We start from the raw sequence: 27544 nt of genomic DNA, 5'->3' as shown, positions 1-27544 counted from the left end.
TATTATAGAGTTACTATGACAGATAAATCCTCACAAAATAAACAGGATCCTTTATTCTGAATACAATTCCAAAACTATAATTGTTCATCTTTCTCAGCTCTTAGCTATGAATGGAAAACTAGACCAAATTTTCCACTAAACTCTTAAGTATTTATTGCCCTCTGCTGGTCTAAGAAAGCCAACATAAAGTTTATAGAAAAAAATCCTTCTAAACCTATATTGGCTTTAATTAGTTTAATTGTTGACAATTTGGGCTCTTAAAATGCTTCATTAAGATGCTTCAATTGCCAACATCTGCTGGATCATCGAAAAAGTAAGGGAGTTCCAGAAAAACATCTATTTCTGCTTTATTGACTATGCCAAAGCCTTTGACTTGTGTGGATCACAATAAACTGTGGAAAATTTTGAAAGAGATGGGAATACCAGAGCACCTGACCTGCCTCTTGAGAAATTTGTATGCAGGTCAGGAAGCAACAGTTAGAACTGGACATGGAACAAAAGACTGGTTCCAAATAGGAAAAGGAGTACGTCAATGCTGTATATTGTCACCCTGCTTATTTAACTTCTATGCAGGGTACATCATGAGAAACACTGGGCTGGAAGAAGCACAAGCTGGAATCAAGATTGCCTGGAGAAATATCAATAACCTCAGATATGCAGATGACACCACCCTTATGGCAGAAAGTGAAGAGGAACTAAAAAGCCTCTTGATGAAAATGAAAGAGGAGAGTGAAAAAGTTGGCTTAAAGCTCAACATTCAGAAAACGAAGATCATGGCATCTGGTCCCACCACTTCATGGGAAATAGATGGGGAAACAGTGCAAACAGTGGCTGACTATTTTTGGGGGCTCCAAAAATCACTGCAGATGGTGACTGCAGCCATGAAATTAATAGATGATTTCTCCTTGGAAGGAAAGTTATGACCAACCTAGAGAGCATATTCAAAAGCAGAGACATTACTCTGCCAACAAAGGTCTGTGTGGTCAAGGCTATGGTTTTTCCAGTGGTCATGTATGGATGTGAGAGTTGGACTATAAAGAAAGCTGAGCACCGAAGAATTGATGCTTTTGAAGTGTGGTGTTGGAGAAGACTCTTGAGAGTCCCTTGGACTGCAAGGAGATCCAACCAGTCCATCCTGAAGGAGATCAGTCTTGGGTGTTTGTTGGAAGGACTGATGCTAAAGCTGAAACTGCAATACTTTGGCCACCTGATGCAAAGAGCTGACTCATTGGAAAAGAACCTGATGCTCGGAGGGATTGTTGGCAGGAGGTGAAGGGGATGACACAGGATGAGATGGCTGAATGGCATCACTGACTCAATGGACATGAGTTTGAGTGAACTCTGGGAGTTGGTGATGGACACGGAGGCCTGGCGTGCTGCGATTCATGGTGTTGCAAAGAGTCGGAAACGACTGAGCAACTGAACTGAACTGAAGATGCTTCAGAGTTGTCCTTATAAACATCACTTAGTATAATAAAGTGCTGTGAACTAAAGGTATAGAACATCAAGTACTGATTTCAGGACCTCAAGTTTTGAAAAAGACAAGCAATTACTAGATCTCTCTTTCTCTCTCACACACATATCTGTCAATTTCTAAGGAACATACCTATCTGCCTACCTACCTACCTATCTATATATGAGAGCCAATAAAACAATTTCAGGAGTACAGAGGAAAGGTTATTAAATTATTAGTTAAGTGGCCTTGGGCATATTTGTTTGATGGCAGAAGAACAACTAAATTTAAGGCCCCTTTTGGTGTCGCACATAACAAAATGATCTTGGACATCTGATAATATAATTAGGCTTTCATCTTCTAGGGAAAAAATTTGAAGAGTTTGTTTTATATGGTTAAATAAACCAAGAGTTGTTCAAGTTCTAATTTCAATCAAGGAGATAGCAAGCAAAGTTATAAAACCTCTTTCCTTTTCTTGTTTACATTCTTACTCTTGTTTAGACAACATCAGACCTAACGCAGGGCATTAAAAATGCCATGTATGATACTGTCATAGGTATTGAAGTCCTAATAATGGCTTGGGGTCAGTCTTAGGAAACTTCTGTAAATGCCCAGCTAAATTCTGCACTATTTCAAGATTTCTTTTTTATCCATGTATCTTACTTTAGTGGGAACTGGGTAGCTCTAGGGATTGGTTATAGAATTCAAAGTCTTTTTCTGACAGTTATATATGAGAAATAAGTAGGTAGGTTACAAGTATGTAGCTTGCTTAAACAACTGATAATGTCCTCAAGATGATGTAACTCTAACCCTCTTGAGAGTATGCTTGAGAAACTAATTTTTTAAAATGTCATTTATTAGCTTTATATATTCCACTTATAAATATATGTAATATATATAAATATAAAATATATAAGCTTTTTATAGTCCATTTATAAATTATATATTCCACTTATAATTTTCTTAAAGAGAAAAAAAATGAGATTAGGAAAAACATCCAGAGATAAAATAGCCTCTGTCCAACATTAATGAGAAGGCTGAGGTGGGTAGGGACTATTTTGAGGGCTTAAAACTAAGCCCCCTAACTTTAACAAATAACCCACATACAGGACAAAAGCTGAACAGAACAGCCTTCTCTATCCCACAAATATTGAAATAATCTGAAGTATATCTGCTGCTGCTGCTGCTGCTAAGTCGCTTCAGTCATGTCCGACTCTGTGCGACCCCATAGACGGCAGCCCACCAGACTCTCCCCATCCCTGGGGTTCTCTAGCCAAGAATACTGGAGTGGGTTGCCATTTCCTTCTCCAATGAATGAAAGTGAAAAGTCAAAGTCAAGTCGCTCAGTCATGTCCAACCCTCAGCGACCCCATGGACTGCAGCCTTCCAGGCTCCTCCGTCCATGGGATTTTCCAGGCAGGAGTACTGGAGTGGGTTGCCATTTCCTTCTCCAATGAATGAAAGTGAAAAGTCAAAGTGAAGTCGCTCAGTCGTGTCCGACTCTTAGCGACCCCATGGACTGCAGCCTACCAGGCTCCTCCGTCCATGGGATTTTCCAGGCAAGAGTACTGGAGTGGAAGGGGTATAATTTCGGGAAAGACTTACTATTAAAATTAAGCCACCACATGGAGCAGGATTCTGTTCACTTGTGAAATCACAAGATAAGTACACCTATGAATTAAAACATCACTGGAGCTAATCAAAGACCCCAAAGCCCCTTTATGTCTTCATAAATTCAGTACAAAAACCACAAACAACATTAAATTATCATTAATGAAAAAAACCCATATTATTTTTAGGAAAGAATTTGAATGACTAAGACCCTACCTGGAGAAGTCTTTAATCCAGTCATATTGAACATGTAGATGTTGTCATCTGTGCAGTTAGCAAATAAAGTGGAGCCAGTAGAATCCAAAATCAGACTTGAGTATCCTGGAAAAAGGAATGAGTTAGCAAGGGCTGATGACAGAGTAGATCAGAGGTGAAAATGATCTTTTTAGATCATTTCATTACAAGTATCATCCCTATTCTGATTCCCCCAAATTTCTACAAACCAAAATTATTCTTCTAAGTTTCTGTAACTTCAAGAAGATACTTTCACATACTAGTTTCTCAAGTCAGCTGAGAATAACAGTTGCTGAAAACTAGTTTGATATTTATTTTAAAATTTTGACAAAACTTACATATCCAAAAAAGCCCTACAAAAGAGTCCAACAGAATGAATAAGGCTTACCTAGTTTTCGAGTGCTGCTACCTGGGTACAGGAAAGACTTGGATGCTATGGGTTCCTGTCGATAAGCAGTATAATTCTTACGTAAATCCCATATTTTGATTATGCTAAAAATCAAGGTTAAAAAATAGTTATTTTGTAGTCCTTTTCCAACACCAATCAGTTTCAACTACGTTTGAATGTGAAATGACTTTTAATCTAATTCCTCTGGCACATCAACCAGCTACAGTGAGGATATTTCATTGGGAAATAGATTGAACTATCTCATACTCTTGTCTCCAATGTCAGGCTAACAATTCTAGCAGAACGGAAACAGATGTGTTCTGACCCACAGATGGGATTCCCTGAGTTTACTTGAAAAGAGCGGAAAAGGAAGATGAAGGTTGAGTGCTGATAGTCATTGTTTCATTGTTTTCAGAAAAAAAAAAAAAAAACCACACACTTCCTAAGCCTTTAACATTCCGCATGTAACCTTTGACATCATTAAGTACAAAACTGTGTCCTTATGGTTGTATCCCTATACATTAATTCTTTAAGAAATGTAGTCTAAACAAACTTTCCTGTGAAATAGAGTATTTTTACATTTCACCTATTGGGATAATTTTCCTAATTTTCAAGATCTACTTTGTAGACAACTTGAAAACACAAGCTTGGTTATAAGAGGGCAGTATTCCTTGGAAAGAAAGCTTTCACAAAGAAAGCCATTTACAAATATAACTAATAATCTTTAGATAATCCTTCATTTGTGCCTGAGAATTTGGTCCACAGAAGAGTTTTAGTGTTTAGAGGACACAACAGAAACCTTAGTTTATTAAGCCATTATATTTTTAAATTAAAATTTTTGAAGGGAGGGATATCTTGGGAGATATAATGGGCAAAAAGAGGGCAAAGAAGAATATTTTAAAAAGAAGGAGCCCCTGTACTCAATGAACTTAAATTTCAACAAAGCAAAAAATCAAGAAGTATCACAAACTTATACGGAAGTATAAAGTTCCCAAAATTCAGACCAATCATGGATGGAAAGTATGTGTAAGTCCTTAGGCCTTAACATCAATCTAGTTAGAGTACTCCCTGAAATGCCAGTTACATGCCCAGAATCAGGTTCTGTCTTTTAGGATACTACTGAACTAGAGAAGACAAAACCCAAAATATAGGCATATCTCATTTCACTGTGCTTTGCAGATATTTCATTTTTTCACAAATTGAAGGTTGTGGTAAGTCTATAGGTACCATTTTTCCAACAGCATCTTCTCGTTTCATGTCTCTATGTCACATTTTAGTAGTTCTCCTAATGCTTCCATTTTTCATCATTATTATTTTTGCTATAGTGATCTGTGATGTTACCATTTTAATTGTTTTGGCATTTCCCAGCAATAAAATATTTTTAAATTAAGGTCTGTACATTGACATTTTTAGACACAATGCTATCTTACACACAACAGACTACAGTAAAATATAAACGTATCTTTTAAATATAATGGGAAACCATTGATTAAATTATGCAGCTCACACAAGCAAGTTACCATCAAGCTTCTCTGTAACAGCAGCAGCAACAGGTGCCAATGCTGCTCCTAAGTGCTAGACAATGTGCTAACTGTGACAATTATCTCATTTAATTATTTGAGCAAGAGCTCTAATAACTAGATATTTTTCAGTGTGATCTAGAGTTCTTCTCAGCTGGGTACTATGTTGAAATTTAAAAGCACGCACATTAAATTACAATGGGATTAGGTGACTTCTCTATCACAGTTCATGAAAGATAGCTCATCAAAAGAACCAATAAATAAAGACTCTTCTTACCCATCCACGGCTCCTGCTGAGACTAATGTGTTCTCATCCTGAAAGAGGACCACAGTAACACTCTGCTGGAAATCCTAATAGCACAAGGAAGAAAAAAAAGAAGGAAATCCTATTTGGGGTATAACAATCTTCACTATTAAGAGACCAAGGCGCTAAAATGATGCCTTTATCCCCTAAACTGAACTAGACTAAATCTTTCCCCTGCAGTATCAGTCAAACATATACTGTAGACCAAGAAGTAATTTTAGCAAGAAAATGACCTAAACATCAATTTATATCATACTATGAACATTTTGACTTGCATTCAAGAAAAAAACTGGTGATTAACACAGTATTTTAGTACCTAAGTCTACTTGCTATACTAAAAATCATTCCTACTGTGTATCCTTAGGAAACTCATTTAACTTGCGCATGTTTCATCTGTAAAATGTTGATATCTTTCCAGATTATCATATAGGAGTGTCTTAAGAATTACAGATAAAAGATGGTTACGTGCTCTGAAAAATCTAAAGGAGCAAGTGGAATTTTACCTCCTAATCGATGCTAAGTTTTCTTGGCCCCAGAATCTGATGAAATGTCTGAAAAGTTACTCATTTTAACTTTATCTGGCCTCCAAAGACTACATACTAACCCTGTCAGTTTCCATTCATGCCAATGTAATTTAAGTCCTAATGTTTTAGCAACCACACATCCCCAAAATATTAACGTAGACCCTACAGAACAGGAATACTAGAAAAATAAATTAAGAAACACTGATAATTTCTTTCTTTTTTTTTAAGAAAAAAGCTATATTGTGGGCACTGTTTGAACTTTGACTGTAAAATGCTAAAGAGGTGCTTATATTTTTCCTAATGTTTCTCAAAATATTTTGAAATCTTTTGCCAAGTATGTTATAAAAAAAAGAACATAAAAAAACTCACATCTGTTCTGCAGTTAGTATTATGAAAACAACAACAGGGATTCCTTTGCCCTACAGAATATGGCACCATGGCACTTAATATGCTGTTTAAACCACACATCTCCCTCTCCTAATGAGTTTAGATGATGTGCATGCATGGAGGTCTCTAGGTATGAGTTTCAGGAAACTGAATTTTTAACATATTTCCCAAGTGACTCCGTGGCACCCTAGAGTTTGAGAATTAGTACTGTAAGTACTGAATGAGTATTAAACAATAAACCACTGATATCAAGAAGAAATAAAGACTCTCATTCACTAACTGAATCACTCTCATTTTATGCCCAACAAATTCCCCAAATGAGACTCGATGATGCTGTCAAGATCTGCACACATGTACACAGCTATAAAACCTTACCACAGAAGGAGCAAGCCCTTTGGAATTCTGTTTCTTCTTAGGTTTTGAAGGGGTTTGCTTGTCTAAGGTATTATGAGCTCCACTGATTTGGTTCACTTGCCTGTAAAATCCATCTGAAAAATATTTTTTTCAGAACATAATTGGTTTAGGTTTCAGAAATTTATTCCCATGCTGAATGTAACATTTATATATAAGATCCCATAATTATACTGTTTTAAATTAGTAAAATTAGAAGCCAGCAGGGTCACTGTACCATCATCTCTTGTGTGAGATTATAATATATAGAAAGGAAATAAACACATGGATATTTATAGCAGCTTTATTCTTAATTGCCCAAATCTGGAAGCAACCAAGATGTCCTTCAGTAGGTGAATGTATGAATAAAATTGTGGTATAAGTAGACAGGTGAGAGAAGGCAATCTGAAAGGCTATATATACTCTAGGGTTCCAATAATATGACATTCTGATAAAGGCAACACCATGGAGATAGTGTAAAAGATCAGTGATAGGCAGAGTTTAGGAGGGAGGGTATGATGACTAGGTGGAGCACAAAGGATTTTTAGGGCAGAGAAACTACTCCATAAGATACTGTAATGGCACACACATGCCAGTTACACATCTGTCAAAACCAAGAGCATGTGTAATGCCAACAGTGAACCATAATGTTAGGTAAATAAGATGGACACTGGGTGATAATGGTGTATCAGTGGGTTCACCAGCTGTACCAAATGTCCAGCTCTGGGGCAGGATGTTGACTGGGGGAGAGACTGTGAGGACAGCGGGTATAGCCATACAGAGAACTCTGTACATTCTGCTCAGTTTTGCTGTGTATCTAAAGCTGCTCTAAAAAACAGTCTATTACAAATAATTTTTTTTTAATGATGTAAGCAGGGAGACGATCATTTGTTGTTGTTCATTTGCTAAGTCATATCTGACTCTTTTTGCGACTCCATGTACTCTAGCCCATCAGGCTTCTCTGTCCATGGGCTTTCCCAGACAAAATACTGGAGTGGGTTGCCGTTTCTTTTTCTGATATGATCATTGCTTTCTGCTTAATGGCATTAGGGGGCAATGTGAGTATAATTAAATTTAATTTAATCCAATTCTTTAAAGTCCTCAAATTTTTAAAATTAAAATGAAAGATCATGTACTAATAATTGCAATCCCATTAATAATTTAGATAAATGGCATTATAGTTCATAAGGTAAATATGGAGGGTAATACTTGAAGAAATCACTAAGAACCTGAGAACCAGAGAAGAATTAGGGATTATGAACCTGTGCCCCCTGGTGGTAAACAAGTGAAATCATCAATTCTTTCAAAATTATGGAGCAATACCACACTTGTCAGAATTGAAATGGAACTAGATTACCTTTTTTGTTGCACCTGGTATCCCAGACCATAATGTTGCCATCTCTACCCCCTGTACAGAAGACAGCTGTAGACATATAAATAGTTTATCAAGAAGTTAACAAAACCAGTTAATGACACATATATTTCAATTTATTAATAAAGTTTCAAGGGTATCTAATATATGCTAGGTACTGTAATTGGCACTGGAGACTAAAATGATAAAATATACATTTTATCACACACAAATAAGAGAAAACAATAAGCTCAACACAAATAAGAGAAAACAAAGCTGTAAAGGGAAAGTATTAGAACTCAAAATGCTTACATTGAACAAAAACTTGATAGAATAAACCTCTAAGTTTTCCTAAAGCCACATGAAATACTATATTATATACTAAAGTTGTAGTAAAAATAATGATAAATAAGCAATAACCAAAATATACTGAGTCCTTACTAAGTTCTAGACACTATCCTTTTTTATAGATGACCTTTTTTAAAGAACACCTCAGTGAGAATTATTATCCCCATTTTATAGATGAGCAAATTAAAGCATAGGGAGGATAAGTAACTTGCAAAGATAGCCCATACTCTGAATTTCCAAGCTATATTCTCAGTATAAAATTATAAACTAGATCAATATAAAATTTGTGAAAGGAGTTGCCTCTGGGGATGGAAGAAGGGCAGTGACATTGGAGGAAGAAACACAAGAGGAACTCCAATTTACCTGTCGCATGCTTTCCTCTTTAAAAATTAAACCAAAAAAATTATGCTTCCTGTATGAGTGAGCACTTACCAAATTAATCCACATGCATTAACTTGCAGCCATTGTAGACAGATTAATTTGGTAAGTGCTCAGGTCAAAATACAAAAACTACTTGAGGGCCCTACAGACACTGAACAAAAATGCAACTTTTGAAGGAAGTCAACTGCTGAAGCAAGTGACTGGCCTAGGCTAAGGTACTGGTTTTTTGTGGTTTTACCTTGAGGGCAGCCAGAGTTGTACCATCAGGACCAAGAAGCTAAAGTACCAGTACAAAGACCACCTTTTGAGCTGGAGGAATTAGGAAAAGGAGAGTGGGGCAACGCGAGGTGTAAGAAGCAGGGAACCCTGGAGAGGGGAGAGAGTGGGAAACCCTAATACTGTGTTTATACTTAGTGCAAGTCTCTGGCTGACTCCTGAACCGTGTATGTATGAGCACTAAGAACTGAACTGAGATCTGATCTTCTGAACTAACTGCTTTCCTAGAGGTTTGACCATGCAGTTTGAAAGCAATCAATCAATCCAGTCGCTCAGTTGTGTCTGACTCTGCGACCCCATGAACTGTAGCACGCCAGGCCTCCCTGTCCATCACCAACTCCTGGAGTCCACCAAACCCATGTCCATCGAGTCGGTGATGCCATCCAACCATCTCATCCCCTGTTGTCCCCTTCTCCTCCTGCCCTCAATCTTTCCCAGCATCAGGGTCTTTTCAAATGAGTCAGCTCTTTGCATCAGGTGGCCAAAGTAATAGAGTTTCAGCTTCAGCATCAGTCCTTCCAACAAACACCCAGGACTGATCTCCTTTAGGATGGACTGGTTGGATTTCCTTGCTGTCCAAGGGACTCTCAAGAGTCTTCTCCAACACCACACTTCAAAAGCATCAATTCTTAGGTGCTCAGCTTTCTTCACAGTCCAACTCTCACATCCATACATGACCACTGGAAAAACCATAGCCTTGACTAGATGAACCTTTGTTGGCAAAGTAATGTCTCTGCTTTTGAATATGGTATCTAGGTTGGTCATAACTTTCTTTCCAAGGAGTAAGCATCTTAATTTCGTGGCTACAATCACCATCTGTAGTAATTTTGGAGCCCCCAAAAATAAAGTCAGCCACTGTTTCCCCATCCATTTGCCATGAAGTGATGGGACTGGATGCCATGATCTTAGTTTTCTGAATGCTAAGTTTTAAGCCAACTTTTTCACTCTCCTCTTTCACTTTAAGAAGCTCTTTAGTTCCTCTTCACTTTCTGCCATAAGGGTGGTGTCATCTGCATATCTGAGGTTATTGATATTTCTCCCAGCAATCTTGATTCCAGCTTGTGCTTCTTCCAGCCCAGTGTTTCTCATGATGTACTCTGCATAGAAGTTAAATAAGTAGGGTGACAAAATACAGCCTTGACGTACTCCTTTTCCTATTTGGAACCAGTCTGTTGTTCCATGTCCAGTTCTAACTGTTCCTTCCTGACCTGCATATAGGTTTCTCAAGAGGCGGGTCAGGTGGTCTGGTATTCCCATCTCTTTCAGAATTTTCAGTTTATTGTGATCCACACAGTCAAAGGCTTTGGCATAGACAATAAAGCAGAAATAGGTGTTTTTCTGGAACTCTTGTTTTTTCGATGATCCAGTGGATGTTGGCAATTTGATCTCTGGTTTTTCTTGCTTTTCTAAAACCGGCTTGCACGTCTGAAGTTCACGGTTCACATATTGCTGAAGCCTGGCTTGTAGAATTTTAAGCATCACTTTACTAGCATGTGAGATGAGTGCAATTGTGCACCAACTCTTTTCTGAGCAACATAATAGAATCCAGAGTCCAACATACCATTCCCAACGCACAGGGTACAATCTTAAATTATTTACCATATAAAGAGCCAGGAAAATGAGTCATTCTCAAGAGAAAAGAAATCAACAGAGGTCAACCTCAAAACGACCCAGATACTGATTTATCAGGTCCGGCTGTAAAACAGATATAACTATGTCAAGTGAAATAAAGAGACAATCAATGAAAAAGATGAGAAATCTCAGCAGAGAAACAAACAGAACTTACCAAAAACAAATACAGATTTTAGAACCACCACCCACAACTTCTGAAATGATAAAATTCACTGGATGGGCCTAAGAGCAGAATGGAGGGAACAGAGGAAAAAGTCTATGAACTTGAAGACAAATCAACAGAAACCATTCCATCTGAGGAAGAGTGAAAACTAAGACTGAACATTATGCTAAGTAAAAGAAGCCAACAACGTATTATATGGTTCCATTTACATGAAGGCATAATAGGCAAATCTATAGAGACAGAAAGAGAGACAGAAAGAAAGTAGGCTGTGTAAGGCTGGGGAAGACAGAAAGTACTGTTAATGGTTCTGTTGGCTCTGTTTTCTTTTTGGGCTGTTGAAATTGTTCTAAACTTGGACTGTGGTGATGACTGAACTCTATTAAAAAAAATTAAAAATCACTGAAACATACACATTAAATGGGTGAATTTTATGGTGTGTTAATTATATCTCATTTAAGAAAATGGAAAAAGATGAATAAAGCTTCAAGGATTCATGGGACAATTTCAAAAAGTCTAGTACATGAGTAATTGTGGAGTTCTAGGAGAAAAAACAGGGCAGAAAACATATTTCAAAAAATAATGGCAGAAACCTTCCAAGATTGGGGTAAATCATGAGTTCAGTTTCAGATATGCTGAACTTGAAGTCCTAGCAGAAAAGTCAAAGTTGGAAATATAATCTGGTTCAATGTAAGTAGAGCAAAAAACAAAATTGGACTAGATGAGACCGTCCAGGGAGAAGGTACAGACTGAAAGGAAAACATGGGCAAATACCAAATTTGGGGCCATGCCAACATTTCAAGTTAGGTAAAGAAGCAAGAGTTCACAAAAGTACTTAGGGGATACACAGAAATACTGAGAACCAGAGGCAGTGATATCACAGGTTCCAAGGAAGAAAAAAATTCTCATGAGGTTTAAAATAAAAGGCCAAATGTACCAAATGTTGACCAAGTAGAAAGCAGGCTGATTTCAGGAAGAGAGCTGGGAATGGAAAACAGAACCAAACTGAACTAAATTGAGATGAGGACATTTAACCTGATTTTGATTACTCTTAAGAAACTTAGAAGAGACAAGGAAATAAGAAAGGGTGATAAGACAGGGTGATAAGATGTTCTTTTAGGGACAGGCCACAGATACGCTTGCATTTTTCCTAGGAAGAGCCAAGAAAAGGAAAACTGTGGAGACATAAGTGATGGCATAAGGTCTTGGGGGAGGATCAAGAATGCTTCTCAACATTAGCAGCACGCTGGAATCCCTTGAGGAATTTTAACAAAACAGATGCCTGGCCCACCTCCAAGAGAGTCACACTTAATTGGTATTTTAAAAAAGCTCCCTAATGTGTGTAACTGAGTCACATTGTTATACAGCAGAAATTAACACAACATTGTAAACTTCAATAAAAAAAAAACCAAAAACCTTTCCAGGTGACCAGTGAGTCAGGATTGAGACCCCAGTACCCTAGAAGAAAGACTGGTCTTAAATTGGAGAATGAAGAATGAGAAAGAAGGTACAAATTCAAAGATAATGTACGAGGAGTAATAGAAATATATTTGTAATTACTTTTAATTACCCACTAGTAGTTCCAGCAACCCTTGGACCACAGAAAAACACATCTGGGAGTAACTGACAATTAGAAATGAAAATATTTTCTGGGTTTTAAGGTGGTAGATATTTAGGAAAGGCAAATTACACTAGTATTAATATAACTATGTCCTAACAGGGTTATTTGTATCCTGCTCATGTAGGGCTGAAAGAACTTGATCATGATCTTTTCTACCACATTGACTACAACCGCTCAAAAACCAAGAAAATCGACCAAGCATTTATATGCTCCTCAGTTTTGCTTTTTTCATTTGTTGCTGTTGTTTTGTGCATGCATATTACACCTCATTTTTATGCTCATAAGGAGATCAAACCATTCAATCCTAAAGGATATCAACATTGAATATTCAGCGGAAGGACCGATGCTGAAAGTAATACTTTGGCCACCTGATGTGAAGAGCCAACTCATTGGAAAAAACCCTGATGTTGGGAAAGATTGAGGGCAAGAGAAGGGGGCGACAGGGGATGAGATGGTTGGATGGAATCACTGACTCAATGCACATGAGTTTGAGCAAACTCCAGAAGACAGAAGCTTGGCATGCTGCAGTCCATGGGGTCGCAAAGAGTCAGACATGACTGAGCGACTGAACAACAACAAAAATGGTTTTGTAAGTTAAAGAGGATATTTATCTCACTAAATGAACATTCAGGGAAATAAAAATGACTTTGCCTGAGAATTTAGAGGCAGAAATCACAATAAAACATGAGGTCTTCTATGTATGGTGGTAAAAGTATGCCCTGCACAAGAACACTTGGCTAAGGAGAAGGGGTTAAAATCTGTGTTTTAGCAATCAAACTAGATGGCCCTGGGGGCAGTGTCCCACCAGACTAATTCATACTGGGGCAACTGTGGACTACTGGGAGCCAAGATAAGGTTTGTGCTTTCTCTATGCACAGAGTTTTCAAAATTAAGCAAAGGGACTGAATGATAATGGCGTTTTCCTTCTCTGTTTGTTTGTAACTAAGATTACAGCATCTGGTTCCATCACTTCATGGCAAATAGATGGGGAAATAGTGGAAGACTTTATTTTTGGGGGCTCCAAAATCACTGCAGATGGTGATTGCAGCCAGAAATTAAAAGACGCTTACTCCTTGGAAGGAAAGTTATGACCAATCTGCTGCTGCTGCTGCTAAGTCGTTTTAGTCGTGTCCGACTCTGTGTGACCCCATAGATGGCAGCCCACCAGGCTCCCCCATCCCTGGGATTCTCCAGGCAAGAATACTGAAGTGGGTTGCCATTTCCTCCTCCAACGCATGAAAGTGAAAAGTGAAAGTGAAGTCGCTCAGTCATGTCTGACTCTTAGCGACCCCATGGACTGTAGCCCACCAGGCTCCTCCATCCATGAGATTTTCCAGGCGAGAGTATGGGAATGGGGTGCCATGACCAACCTAGACAGCATATTAAAAAGTAGAGACATTACTTTGACAACAAAGGCCCATCTAGTCAAGGCTATGGTTTTTCCAGTGGTCATGTATGGATGTGAGAGTTGGACTGTGAAGAAAGCTGAGCGCCGAAGAATTGATGCTTTTGAACTGTGGTGCTGGAGAAGACTCTTGAGAGTCCCTTGGACTGCAAGGAGATCCAACCAGTCCATCCTAAAGGAGACCAGTCCTGGGTGTTCACTGGAAGGACTGATGTTGAAGCTGAAACTCCAATACTTTGGGCACCTGATGCAAAGAGCTGACTCATTGGAAAAGACCCTGATGCTGGGAAAGACTGAGGGCAAGAGAAGGGGGCGACAAGGGATGAGATGGTTGGATGGCATCACCGACTCAATGGACATGGGTTTGGGTAGACTCTGGGAGTTGGTGATGGACAGGGAGACCTGGCGTGCTGCGGTTCATGGGGTCACAAAGAGTTGGACATGACTGAGAGACTGAACTGAACTGAAACAAATTTACCTTAGGAATTAATATATTTTCATGACCTTAAATTATTTTCATAAACTCAGAATGACCTCTGACACAAGTGAAGTAAACTAGAACATAAGCATATATAACTGTACAAAATAGATGTGCTAGGGAAAAGTTAGGCAGATATAAAAACTGTGTCATATATTTCCCCTCATGGTTCCAGTCTCAATAGCAACTGATTTTTTTTTTTGAAGTTCAAACCAGTTTCACAACTTGGTTTAGTACTCCTGAGTGCTCAGGTGAATAAAGGAAAATATTCCTTTAAAAAACAGAGTATTTTTTAATGATAAAGGAGACTATAATGTTTATTTCTATTATTATGAGACTGAAGTCAGATGGATCAGCCACTTCTTTGAGGTGAAAGTTTGTTGTCTCACTCTCATTTAGTGAGAAACAAATGGAAAAACAAACAAACAAAAAAACAGAAATTAAGAGCTAATTCAGACACCCCTGCTAAGTTTTTCCCTAACTACTATAGTACTATTCTGTATTACAGCGCTCCTTAAACCTTCCTTCCCCACTATAGTAAATAAATGTAGAAAGATTAATTTTGAGTAATAGCTGAAAACAGAAGTATCATGGCTATTTGCAAATTTTTATCTCATCTGTAAGATTATAGAAAGAAATTATCTGAAGATGCTTGACTTTTAGGGACAAGTTAGAGGCAACATCCATTAGAACAGGACTAAAATCCAACTTGATTTCATTGAGGTTTCCAGGTCATCTTAAGAATCTCCATCATCTATGTAGGGAAAGGTGCAAATCTGATAAGTACAAACAACTGCAGCTTATTACTTCACCATGAAGGAGGTTAAGGACATGAAAGAGGATAAGCACATACTTACCTTTCTCAAACTTAGAAAAGGCAACTGACTTGAGGCTACACTGATGACCTTTGCAAGTTCCAATCAGCTCACCAGCATTTACATCCCAAAATTTGGCTGTCTGATCACCTGCTGCTGTAACCTTTCAAAAATAAGGTATCATGGTTTAATAAAACAACCCTTCACCAGTATTTACCCAGATTCCCCACAAAATGAAAGTCACTTACAAGCTTAAATTCACCAGGGACCCAGGCCAGGTCAAAAACAGCATTCCAGTGAGCCATCCATTCTAAACGAAGAAAATGGTGAATGTGAAATGTCTAACTATGTTCTGTGGTAGCCATACCAACAATTTAAATGGCTTGAAAACTGTAGTAAAAAGATCAGTGGTCAATACAGTAAGGTCCATGGGCCAAAGAGAATTTGTGGATTCACACACATTATGCATTCCCTTCACTACCTCATAAAACTACCATTTGATATCAAATTGCTTTCCATGAGGGGATATATTCTCTAAAACAGAGTATTTGTGAAACATTCTAAAAAATCTTCATCATGCTGTCTGAAAGGAGTCTAAAGTACTTTAGTTTGACATTCAAAGTTCTGCTCACGTTGGCTGTATCTCTCATTGTTCTCTATGTACCTTATTCCAATCAAACTGCATTTCTCCCTCTATCCACACTACTTCTGACGCTTTCCTATCTTGAGGCCTTTGCGAATGCTTTTCCCTCTACTTGGAGTGTCCAATTCCACCTCCACTGGTCTAAAACACCACAGTCCACCTTAAACGTCCCATCCTTCATGAAAAATTTCCCTCACCTTCTTTACTAGATGAGAGCTTTCTGAAACCCCTACAGTGTTTTCTTTGTATTTCATCTACATCATCTAAAGCCTTTTTTCTTCTTTTCCCAACACCTGAATCTGCTGTTGTTGCTGTTCAGTTACTAAGTCATATCTGACCCTGCGATCCCACAGACTGTAGCATGCCAGGCTCCTCTGTTTTCCACTATTTCCCGGAGTTCCCATGCTCAAATTCATGTCCATTCACTCACTGATGCTATCTAACCACTTCATCCTCTGCCACCCTCTTCTCCTCTTGTTCTCAATCTTTCCTAGCATCAGGGTCTTTTCCAATGAGTTGGCTCTTCGCATCAGGTGGCCAAAGGATTGAAGTTTCAGTTTCAGCAACAGGCCTTCCAATGAATATTCAGAGTTGATTTTCTTTAGGATTGACTGGTTTCATCTCCCTGCAGTCCAAGGTACTCTCAAGAGTCTTCTTCAGCACCACAATCTGAAAGCATCAGTTCTTTGGCTCAGCTTTCTTTATGGTTCAACTCTCACATCCATACATGACTACTGGTAAAACCATAGCTTTGATTATATGGACCTTTGTCAGCAAAGTGATGTCTCTGCTTTTTAATATGCTGTCTAGGTTGGTCACAGCTTTCCTTCCAAGGAACAAGCATCTTTTAATTTCATGGCTGCAGTCACTGTCCGCAGTGATTCTAGAATCCAAGGAAAGAAAATCTATCACTCCTTCCACTTTTTCTATTTGCCATGAAGTGGTAGGATTGGATGCCACAATCTTAGTTTTTAGAATATTGAGTTTTAAGCCAGCTTTGTCACTCTCCTCTTTCACCCTTATCAAGAGGCTCTTTAGTTCCTCTTCACTTTCTGCCATCAGAGTGGTATCATCTGCATCTCTGAGGTTGTTGCTATTCTCCTGGCAATCTTGATTGCAGCTTGTGATTTATCTAGCATGGCATTTCACATGATGCACTCCACATATAAGTAAAATAAGCAGGGTAACAATATACAGCCTTGTCATACTCCTGTCCCAATTTTGAATCAGTCAGGTCTTACCTCCTTGTCTGGTAACTGGTCTAGTACTCCTATCTCTTAGAATTTTCCAGTTTGTTGTGATCCACAAGTCAAAAGCTTTAACACAGTCAATGAAGCAGAAGTAGATGTTTTACTGGAACTTCCTTGCTTTTTCCATAATCCAACCAATGTTGGCAATTTGATCTCTGGTTCCTCTGACTTTTCTGAACATAGCTAGTACCTCTGTAAGTTTTCAGTTCATGTACTGCTGAAGCCTACCTGGAAGGATTTTGAGCATAACCTTGCTAGCATGTAAAATGAGCACAGTTGTATGGTAATTTGAACATTCTTTAGCACTGACCTTCTTAGCAATTGAAATGGAAAATGACCTTTTCCAGTCCTGTGGCTACTGCTGAGTTTTCCAAATTTGCTGACACACTGAGTGTAGCACTTTAACAGCATCATCTTTTAGGATTTGAAATAGCTCAGCTGGAATTCTGTCACCTACACCAGCTTTATTCACAGTGATACTTCCTAAGGTCCACTTGACTTCACACTCCAGAAGTCCAGCTCCAGGTGAGGGACCATACCACTGTGATTATCTGGGTTATTAAGACCTTTTTGTATTCAGTTCAGTCACTCAGTCGTGTCCGACTCCTTGCGACTCCATGAACCACAGCACGCCAGGCCTCCCTGCCCATCACCAACTCCTGGAGTTCACCCAAACCCATGTCCAACAAGTCGGTGATGCCATCCAGCCATCTCATCCTCTGTCGTCCCCTTCTCCTCCAGCCCTCAATCTTTCCCAGGATCAGGGTCTTTTCCAATGAGTCAGCTCTTTGCATCAGGTGGCCAAAGTACTGGAGTTTCAGCTTTAACATCAGTCCTTCCAGTGAATATTCAGGACTGATCTCCTTTAGGATGCACTGGTTGGATCTCCTTGCAGTCCAAGGGACTCTCAAGAGTCTTCTCCAGCACCACAGTTCAAAAGCATCAATTCTTCGGTGCTCAGCTTTCTTCACAGTCCAACTCTCACATCCATACATGACCACTGGAAAAACCATAGCCTTACCTAGACGGACCTTTATTGGCAAAGTAATGTCTCTGCCTTTTAATATGCTGTCTAGGTTGGTCATAACTTTCCTTCCAAGGAGTAAGTGTCTTTTAATTTCATGGCTGCAATCACCATGTGCAGTGATTTTGTATAGTTCTGTGCATTCCTGCCACTTCTTAATTTCTTCTGCTTCCATTTGGTCCTCACCATGTCTGTCCTTTATCATGTCCATCCTTGCATGAGATGTTCTCTTGATATCTCCAACTTTCTTGAAGAGATCTCTAGTCTTTCCCAAGTTCAGTTCAGTTCAGTTGCTCAGTCGTGTCCGACTCTTTGCGACCCCATGAATTCCAGCACGCCAGGCCTCCCTGTCCATCACCAACTCCCGAAGTTCACTCAAATTCACGTCCATCGAGTCAGTGATCCCATCCAACCATCTCATCCTCTGTCATCCCCTTCTCCTCCTGCCCCCAATCCCTCCCAGCATCAGTCTTTTCCAATGAGTCATCTCTTCGCATGAGGTGGTCAAAGTACTGGAGTTTCAGCTTTAGCATCATTCTTTCCAAAGAACACCCAGGACTGATCTCCTTCAGAATGGACTGGTTGGATCTCCTTGCAGTCCAAGGGACTCTCAAGAGTCTTCTCCAACACCACACTTCAAAAGCATCAATTCTTCGGTGCTCAGCCTTCTTCACAGTCCAACTCTCACATCCATACATGACCACTGAAAAAACCATAGCCTTGACTAGATGGACCTTTGTTGGCAAAGTAATGTCTCTGCTTTTCAATATGCTATCTAGGTTGGTCATAACTTTCCTTCCAAAGAGTAAGCGTCTTTTAATTTCATGGCTGCAGTCACCATCTGCAGTGATTTTGGAGCCCCCAAAAAAAAGCCTGACACTGTTTCCACTGTTTCCCCATCTATTTCCCATGAAGTGATGGGACTGGATTCCATGATTTTAGTTTTCCGAATACTGAGCTTTAAGCCAACTTTTCCACTCTCCTCTTTCACTTTCATCAAGAGGCTTTTTAGTTCCTCTTCACTTTCTGCCATAAGGGTAGTGTCATCTCTTTAAGGTCATCAGAACTTTGCCTTATGCATAAAAGACACTTGTTCAATATAAGTATTTTGAAGCAATGTTTCCCCACATTAAGTATAAAAAAATTTAACTTTTTAAAAGAAAAATTGTTTTTAATCCTAAAATGTACTTTTCTTAACTTCCAGTAAAGATTTTGCTGCAGTTATTGACAGAAAGGCAGCCCACCATTTACTTTCAGGTCTGATCCCTAAACAAACTTAATCAGAAGTGAGTATCACTGAGAATTTATTCAAATAGTAATTTCCTTGTGGTGGTGGGTTAGTCGCTAAGTCGTGTTTGACTCTTGCGACCCCTTGGACTGTAGCCTGCCAGGCTCCTCTGTCCATGGGATTCTCCAGGCAAGAATACTGGAGTGGGTTGCCATTTCCTTCTCCAGGGGATTTTCCCAACCAGGAATTGAACCCAGGTCTCCTGCATTTCAGGCAAATTCTTTACCAACTGAGCTATGCCAGAAGCCTAATTTCCTTGAGGCTTTATGAATTAAAAATATTAAAACAAATATTTTAAATCTTGACTTACCTTTGATGCACTTCTTTCTACTGGTTTGTGATTCTGTGTTATATAACCTAACAAAGCCTTCTTCATTGGCAACTGCTAGTATATGCTCCATACTGGGAGCTACGTAAGAAATAAAGAATAAAATAAAGAGTAAGAATAAATGTTAAAGCCAAGTTTAAAGCTATATATATATATATAAACAACATAATATCGATTAATTGAAAAATACAAGGTAAACACAAAGAACCTATTTGGAAAGAGGCAAGACAATTCTGCCCATATAGCATCTGGTATAGTAGACATTTTTCTGAGTTAAAGATGGCTTTAAAATTTGCCATAATATCTAATTTAGTAAGTGACTAAAAAATACTAATCTTCAGATCATCTCTTATTTAAAGGGGAGCTGAGTCAAGAATGATACCTGAACAAAACAAGAGTGGTACTGGCCAATGGCAAAAAAAAAAAAAAAAGGGGGCACACATGACATAGGCCTCCAGCAGGCTAACCCTATTAAATTAATATCCTTTTTCCTCAACTTTTTACTTTTCCTCTCTTAAACTTTTAGCAGCAGGGACAAGCACTTCTACTTCTGTGAATATGTTCCCAATGCACTGCAGAAGAGATAGATTCAATGAGATCAACATGATGGCTGAACCTTTGTAACCCTTTCCTGATATCAGATAAAAACAAACAAACTAAAAATGATGCTCTAAGAATCTTATGCTTTAGCAGAAATATATAATTATGCACAGAGATTAAGAAAAGTATATTTTATAAATGAGAAGAGAGGAGATATTAGAAAAACTCTACCAACTAATTTACTTTTTGTTAAAAGAGAGACAGCATAGGATATTTTCCCTCTAAAGAGTGAAGCAGATCATTTCTGACCAAGCCTCGCTTATTCAGTAACTCTCTTACCAGAAGAGAAGGTGCATCCAAAAGGAGGAACTGGGGTTCCTGTTTCTCCATAAGAAGTATGCTCGTCATTATAGTTGCACTGATAGCCAGTGAGCAGGGACTGTAGCGGGTACTGTGAAGACCATCCTAAAGGAAGACAAAATTCCTTATAGATTCTAATATATCATCACATTTCAGTACTTCCAACAAATGCAGAGGCAAAAATTAACTTTTAAAAGTTCCATATACTTTACTATAGATCTATTCACTATCCATGGCCCTCTGGAATACAGTTTCAGGTATTCTCCTAAGTGGTCCTAAGGAAAAAATGAAAGAGCACTTCTCAACTTCTGGTGAGATAGAGCTTTGGGCTTACCATCTTGAATGAAGACTCTTGCTAACGTATTTAAGATGGCAAGACACCAGCGGCCTTTGTATGTTACTCCTTCCACCATCCTTTGGTGACAATCACGAAAAATAACCACAAAGATTACCCAGTCATTCTTATCAAGTAAAATTCTATGTTTTTAGAGTTCTAAATCATTACTGCAAACTTAAGTTACTAGCAACATCACACATAATCCAATGGTCGGAGTCAAAGGAAATAACGTATGAGGTTGGCCAAAAAGTTCGTTCAGGTTTCTGGTAAGGTGGTGTGGAAAAATCAGAATGAACTTTTTGGCCAACCCACAATGTCAATGCACCTACTGTAGCCACTAACATCAGTTCAGTTCAGTCGCTCAGTTGTGTCTGACTCTTTGAGACCCCATGCACTGCAGCACACCAAGCCTCCCTGCCCATCCATCATCATCTCCCGGAGTTTACTCAAACTCATGTCCATTGAGTTGGTGATACCTTCCAACCATCTCACCCTCTGTCAGGCCCATTCTCTTCCTGCCTTCAATCTTTCCCACCATCAGGGTCTTTTCCAATGAGTCAGCTCTTCACATCAGGTGGCCAAAGTAATGGAGTTTCAGCTTCAGCATCAGTCCTTCCAGTGAATATTCAGGACTGATCTCCTTTAGGATGCACTGGTTGGATCTCCTTGCAGTCCAAGGGACTCTCAAGAGTCTTCTCCAACACCACACTTCAAAAGCATCAATTCTTTGGTGCTCAGCTTTCTTCACAGTCCAACTCTCACATCCATACATGAACACTGGAAAAACCATAGCCTTGACTGAATGGATCTTTGTTGGCAAAGTAATGTCTCTGCTTTTCAATATGCTGTCTAGGTTGATCATAACTTTTCTTCCAAGGAGCAAGCATCTTTTAATTTCATGGCTGCCGTCACCACCTGCAGTGATTTTGGAGCCCCCAAAAATAAAGTCTGTCACTGCTTCCCCATCAATTTGCCATGAAGTGATGGGACCAGATGCCATGATCTTAGTTTTTTCAATATTGAGTTTTAAGCCAGGTTTTTCACTCTCCTCTTTTCACTTTCATCAAGAGGCTCTGTAGTTCTTCTTCGCTTTCTGTCATAAGGGTAGTGTGTCACCTGTGTATCTGAGCTTATTGATATTTCTCTCGGCAATCTTGATTCCAGCTTGTGCTTCATCCAGTCCAGCATTTCTCATGATATACTCTGCATATAAGTTAAATAATCAGGCGACAATATGCAGTCTTGACGTACTCCTTTCCCAATTTGGAACCAGCCTGTTGATCCATGTCCAGTTCTGTTGCTTCTTGACCTGCATACAGATTTCTCAGGAGGAAGGTCAGATGGTCTGGTATTCCCATCTCTTTAAGAACTTTCCAGTCTGTTGTGATCCACACAGTCAAAGCCTTTGGCATAGTCAATAAAGCAGAAGTAGATGTTTTTCTGTAACTCTTTTGCTTTTTCGATGATCCAATGGATGTTGGCAGTTTGATCTCTGGTTCCTATGCCTTTTCGAAATTTAGCTTGAGCATCTGGAAGTTCACGTACTGTTGAAGCCTGGCTTGGAGAATTTTGAGCATTACTTTGCTAGCGTGTGAGATGAGTGTAATTGTGCGGTAGTTGAGCATTCTTTGGCGTTGCCTTTCTTTGAGACTGGAATGAAAACTAACCTTTTCCAGTCCTGTGGCCACTGCTGAGTTTTCCAACTTTACTGGCATATTGAGTGCAGCACTTTCACAGCATCATCTTTAGGATTTGAAAGAGCTCAACTGGAATTCCATCACCTCCACTAGCTTTGTTTGTAGCGATGCTTCCTAAGGCCCACTTGACTTTGCATTCCACGATGTCTGGCTCTAGGTGAGTGATCATACCATTGTGATTATCTGAGTCATGAAGATCTTTTTGGTATAGTTCTGTGTATTCTTGCCACCTCTTAATATCTTCTGCTTCTGTTAGGTTCATGCCACTAACATATTCACAAGTAAATATTAGTTCTTATACTCTCTCTTTCCTTTCCAGCACTGAAATTCTAGGACTCTAAAACGTTAACGGTAACAAGTCATAGTATCTTAAAGTTTATCACAGCAATTTTAAGCCCTGAATAGTAGTAGTAGGTAGGGTCTGGAAGTCTTTAAAGAAGGTGAAATCAAACACAAGTTTTGAAAGGGGAGTAAGTGCTCAATGAATATATGAAAGAGGAAGAAATTCAGAGTGGAGGAAAAGCTTACTCTGCTTGGGTCAGAGACCCGATGTGTACTATGGTCCTAAAATAGTAAACCATCTATAAGGTTTTGTTTTACCATTTTGCTGTGTAGGTTAACATATTTCAAATATATAAAACATTCATTTAGTATACAGTTATTGAGAACCAAATATAGTAAGCATTGGAGGAAACAATGAAGCTACAATCTACAGAACAGTCTAAATAATTAAGAAATTCATGCACATTTTAGAGTACTCTCAATTCTTACTTTTGGTGATATAAAAAATGTCATTTGGAGAAGACATTTTAGCCTGATATAATCTCACACAAATCTAGTTCTGCAGGTTCACAGAAATAACCTGAAGGAATACAAAGGAGGCAAAGAAATTCAACTCAGATTTAGTCATTACTCCTGGGGGCATTGCCTTAAGGCCAGATATCATTGTAAACAAGCCATTGAAGACCACTAAGAGAATAATATGAATACAATAGTTAGTTATGTTGTAGAGTTCACAAATATCCATCTACAGACAGAAAGGCAGGCCTTAAAAGCCTCTGTTCTAAAATGATATTAACATACAGTTTTTTACAGAGTAAGATAGGGTGATCACAAAAATGACTTTTCAAGCTTAAAGTCAAATTACATTAGGATAAATCTGTGGGAAAAATAAAGTGGGAATATATTCAAGGGAAAAAAAACTATGTAGAATATCTAGCAGTTTACACTTTAAAAAATGGTTGATGTGACTATTAAATCATTACTATAATATTTATAGTGTATTAGACACAATTTAAAGACTGATGCAGCATTTTCATTTAAGAAGGTAAACACAATATGGTCAGAAATGATATATCCTTTGCATCTGTTTAAACTTCTGAAGAAAACCTCAAGATCAATTTTAAAATACACAGAAGAGTAATCAGCTTTCATTTTAGAAAGATCATTGGCAGCAATATGGGAAGTAAACTGTAAAGAGGGAAACTAAGAGGCCATTCAAGAGACTTGTTATAGTCCAGACAAGAAGGTATAAAGGCCCAATTGAGGGAAACAGAATGGTAAGCATAATATAGATCCAAAATATGTGAAGAGGCAAAATCAGTGAAGACACAGAGAAGGAAGGATTCAGGAGATTTTAAGGGAACTTCTCTGAAAGGGTATCTTGAGGAAAATGGAGGAATTCTGATTGACTTTCAGGTTTCTGACTGTGAAGACCAGTTTAAAACAATGAGACCATTTCCTAAAGTAGGTAATATAGCAGGTTAGGGGAAAAAGTGAGTTTGGTTTTGGTACATGAGTTTGAGATGTTTCTGGGACTGACCACCTGGATGAAGATGCTTATACACCTCTCATAGGTAGAAGGTTGCAGGTAGTAGTGTAAGAAATCCTGATTACAGCTATGATAACCCATGGGAGTTGGTAGAAACAGAAAAGGGGCCTAGTATAGATCACGAAAGAAGAAAGATGGTCCTACAAAGTTTGGTGCATGATATATAACAATGAATGAATTTCAGTGCCTAAACACAAAACAATGAATGAGTATTTGGGGGCTTGGTGTGGGCTGTCTCAAAACATACCATAACAGCATATTGATTATTTTGAATTGAAGTTGCTTGAGAAGCAGCTGATGCAAGAAGGAAACCCTGACCTTCCTGTCTCCCTGAAAAGCAGGAAATAAATCTCTATGAAAGGTGCACTCCTTGCAACTGGAGGTAGAAGGTCACCCTTATCCGACAGAGAGGAAATTCAGAGCCAAGAAGCCTGTGTAAACAAACCTTGTAACTTCTTTTAATTTACTACCTCAAGCCCAAACTCTGCTTAGACTCCTTACTAATTACGTAGCCCAAACTTAAGTTTCTTTGTCCTGTCAATTCCTCACAAATTTATTGCCTTTTTTTTGGTCTGAAAAGTATAAAAGCTGCCTGCTTTGGCCACTTCTTAGGTACCATTTCTATGAGATCTCCATGCACATGAATTAAAATTTGTTTTTCTCCTGCTAATCTCTCATGTCTAATAAATTAGTCCAGCCATACATACTCAATCAGGGTAGAGGGGAAAATTTACCCTTCCCGGAAAAATATTTATGAATCAGAGATAAAAAGAAAGTTGACAGAATGTAGAGTTAAGAGAAGAATCTGTTTCAAAAGAAAGACTACATAGCTTGATCCAGGTCACACAGACAAGTAAGGAGTGGAGGTGAAATTAATCAGGAAGACAGAGCTCTTAACTTCCATGCTATACTGACATTCATGACACCAAGGATACAGAAGTTAGTAAAGCAAGGTCGCAGCAGAGACAGAAAGGAGAGGCTTTTAGAATATAATTTAAAAGACTGTCTAAGAGATAAGGATGGTAGAATTTTAGATTGGAGGAAGGAAGTTGAGGAGCTACTCCCCAGTCTGCTCAATATCTTTTTTCAAGACCTATGCCTTAAATATAAAAAGCTCACTTCTCACATTTTCTTTTTGTTTTCCACACGGTTTCAAGGGGAAAAAGAACTTGTTCATCTTTAAATGAATGAGATTTCATTTGCAGCCAAGCTTAGTTTGGGTGGTAACTCCCTTATCAAAAACTTACCAGAAAGTTTCAGGTTGATGACACTAAAACCTAAAGCTCAAAATTCTTATTGCCAATGTTTTAACCTAAGGAACTTCAAGAACTGGAAAGAATAAATTGGAAGCCTATATACTAACATGAAGTATTTCCAAGTTCCATCGTAAAAGTAAAGAGATAAAACATTTTAATCCCACTTCCACAAATAACAATACTTCCTACTTCTGGCATTGAAAAACATTTTGGAATAAAACACTTCAATCTATTAATAGTGGTCATTTGTGGGAAATGTGCTTACGGGCATTTTTCACTGTATCACTACGAATTTTCATACCCTTGAATTAATCAGGAAGAAAAAATTCTGGCCATGCTAGAAGCAGATGTTCTGTTCTCTCTGCCTGACTGAGTTCTTTTTAAGAGCCGATCCTATTCTCTGGTGTATATAGCAAACGGTAGGGCTCACTGTTTCCACTACAAATGAATGAATTAATCAATGAGTACGAGCCTTGACGATCTCACACAGCTGTTCGTTCAGAAAGCCACACACACGAAAATGCACGCGTTTTCCAGTTAACGTGCAAAACAGACATAAACCGTAATGGAGGTCAGTTAACTCAACGTCCCTCCCTCCCTCAGCCTACACGACTAAAAAAAGCCTCGATTACGACGAAAAGTATCTCGAGGGCACGCAAGTGCGGCTTTCTTCAGTATTCCTAGCTAGTACGAACTCATTCTGGCTGGGGGAGAACTCGGCGGCTGGGAAACTGAACTGAAATCGGCATTGGTCCGAAGAGTTGTTCTGGGGGAGGTGAATCCCGCCGGCAAGAGACAGCGGTTAGGGCCGTTACTCACCATTTCTCGGGACGCCAAACTGGGGCTGGCGGAGCACCGAATTGAAGAGCATCTGGGACGAAGGAAAACGCTCAACTGAGGAAAAAGCCGTGGAAATGCCTCCAGATTGAGCGGAAACTGTATCCTGCGCCCCTTAGACCACGACTAGCTAATGCCTCCAACTCCCGCCACTGTAAGCCCCGGTCACCAAACTCCCCGCCAAACTGACGTCACGCCCTCTGATTGGCTCTCGCCGCGGCGTCCGGGCGCGTACGAGTCACTTCCCCCTTCGAAGCCCCGCCTCCTTCTCGCCCAGCCGCGGGAACCTAGCGTTCCAGAGCTCCCTGAGCGCCTGCGCGGGGGGCCGCAGGGGCGCTGGCGAACGGCTGGGAGCCCAGGGCGCATGCGTAACACGGGTTGACAGAGCGCGGAGGAAAAATCCGCGAGAAGGTGGTGGAAGAAGATGGCGGTGGTGGGGCCGAGTTTGCAATCTCTATGAATAGGCTAATCGAGTAACTGTATGGGTCATGGCGTCAAACTCAACTAAGTCTTTTCTGGCAGATGCCGGCTATGGCGAACAGGAGCTGGATGCTAACTCTGCCCTTATGGAGTTAGACAAAGGTATTTCGAAAGAGCGGGCTGCGCGGGTGAAACGGATGTGGGGGGAAGTGGCGCCACCAGGTGGTGGTAGCCGCGCGAGAAGCTGGGAAGGCGCATGCGCGGTGCTTCCTGGGCATGGGCGGGGTCGGGCGCCCTTGCCTTTGGTGAGCCCAGGGCTTTTCGGGGCTTTGGGAGGCTGGCAGAAAACGGCAGCGTTGCTATATTGGCCTTGTACAGCTGAAAAAGTAGAGAGCTCCCGCGAAAGGCTCGTTTGGACCACTTGAGGGCACAGCCCCGCGATTTTCCACGCAGTT

At 39.5% G+C, this 27544-nt stretch overlaps 2 protein-coding genes across 2 annotated transcripts in view; one reads left to right on the top strand and one right to left on the bottom strand.

Moving 5' to 3' along the window:
• DTL (denticleless E3 ubiquitin protein ligase homolog) overlaps nucleotides 1-26828 on the bottom strand; it is a 49222-nt gene extending 22394 nt beyond the window's left edge. The window contains exons 1-10 of the mRNA XM_005888557.3: nucleotides 26652-26828; nucleotides 20691-20816; nucleotides 19794-19892; nucleotides 15527-15588; nucleotides 15321-15441; nucleotides 8169-8234; nucleotides 6797-6909; nucleotides 5484-5557; nucleotides 3687-3790; nucleotides 3281-3385 (exon numbers count right to left, since the gene is read on the bottom strand). Of these exons, the coding sequence (XP_005888619.1) occupies nucleotides 3281-3385; nucleotides 3687-3790; nucleotides 5484-5557; nucleotides 6797-6909; nucleotides 8169-8234; nucleotides 15321-15441; nucleotides 15527-15588; nucleotides 19794-19892; nucleotides 20691-20816; nucleotides 26652-26703 (922 nt within the window). The 5' untranslated portion in view covers nucleotides 26704-26828. The remainder of the gene's footprint in view (nucleotides 1-3280; nucleotides 3386-3686; nucleotides 3791-5483; nucleotides 5558-6796; nucleotides 6910-8168; nucleotides 8235-15320; nucleotides 15442-15526; nucleotides 15589-19793; nucleotides 19893-20690; nucleotides 20817-26651) is intronic.
• A 202-nt stretch (nucleotides 26829-27030) lies between these two features.
• INTS7 (integrator complex subunit 7) overlaps nucleotides 27031-27544 on the top strand; it is an 83061-nt gene continuing 82547 nt past the window's right edge. Inside the window, exon 1 of the mRNA XM_005888558.3 lies at nucleotides 27031-27251. Within this exon, the coding sequence (XP_005888620.1) occupies nucleotides 27158-27251 (94 nt within the window). The 5' untranslated portion in view covers nucleotides 27031-27157. The remainder of the gene's footprint in view (nucleotides 27252-27544) is intronic.

This window comes from Bos mutus, chromosome 16 (genome assembly GCF_027580195.1).
Source record: "Bos mutus isolate GX-2022 chromosome 16, NWIPB_WYAK_1.1, whole genome shotgun sequence".
Classification (NCBI taxonomy): Eukaryota; Metazoa; Chordata; class Mammalia; order Artiodactyla; family Bovidae; genus Bos; species Bos mutus.
The sequence above is the reverse complement of the archived record's forward strand: the minus strand, read 5'-3'. Positions and strand labels throughout refer to the sequence as shown.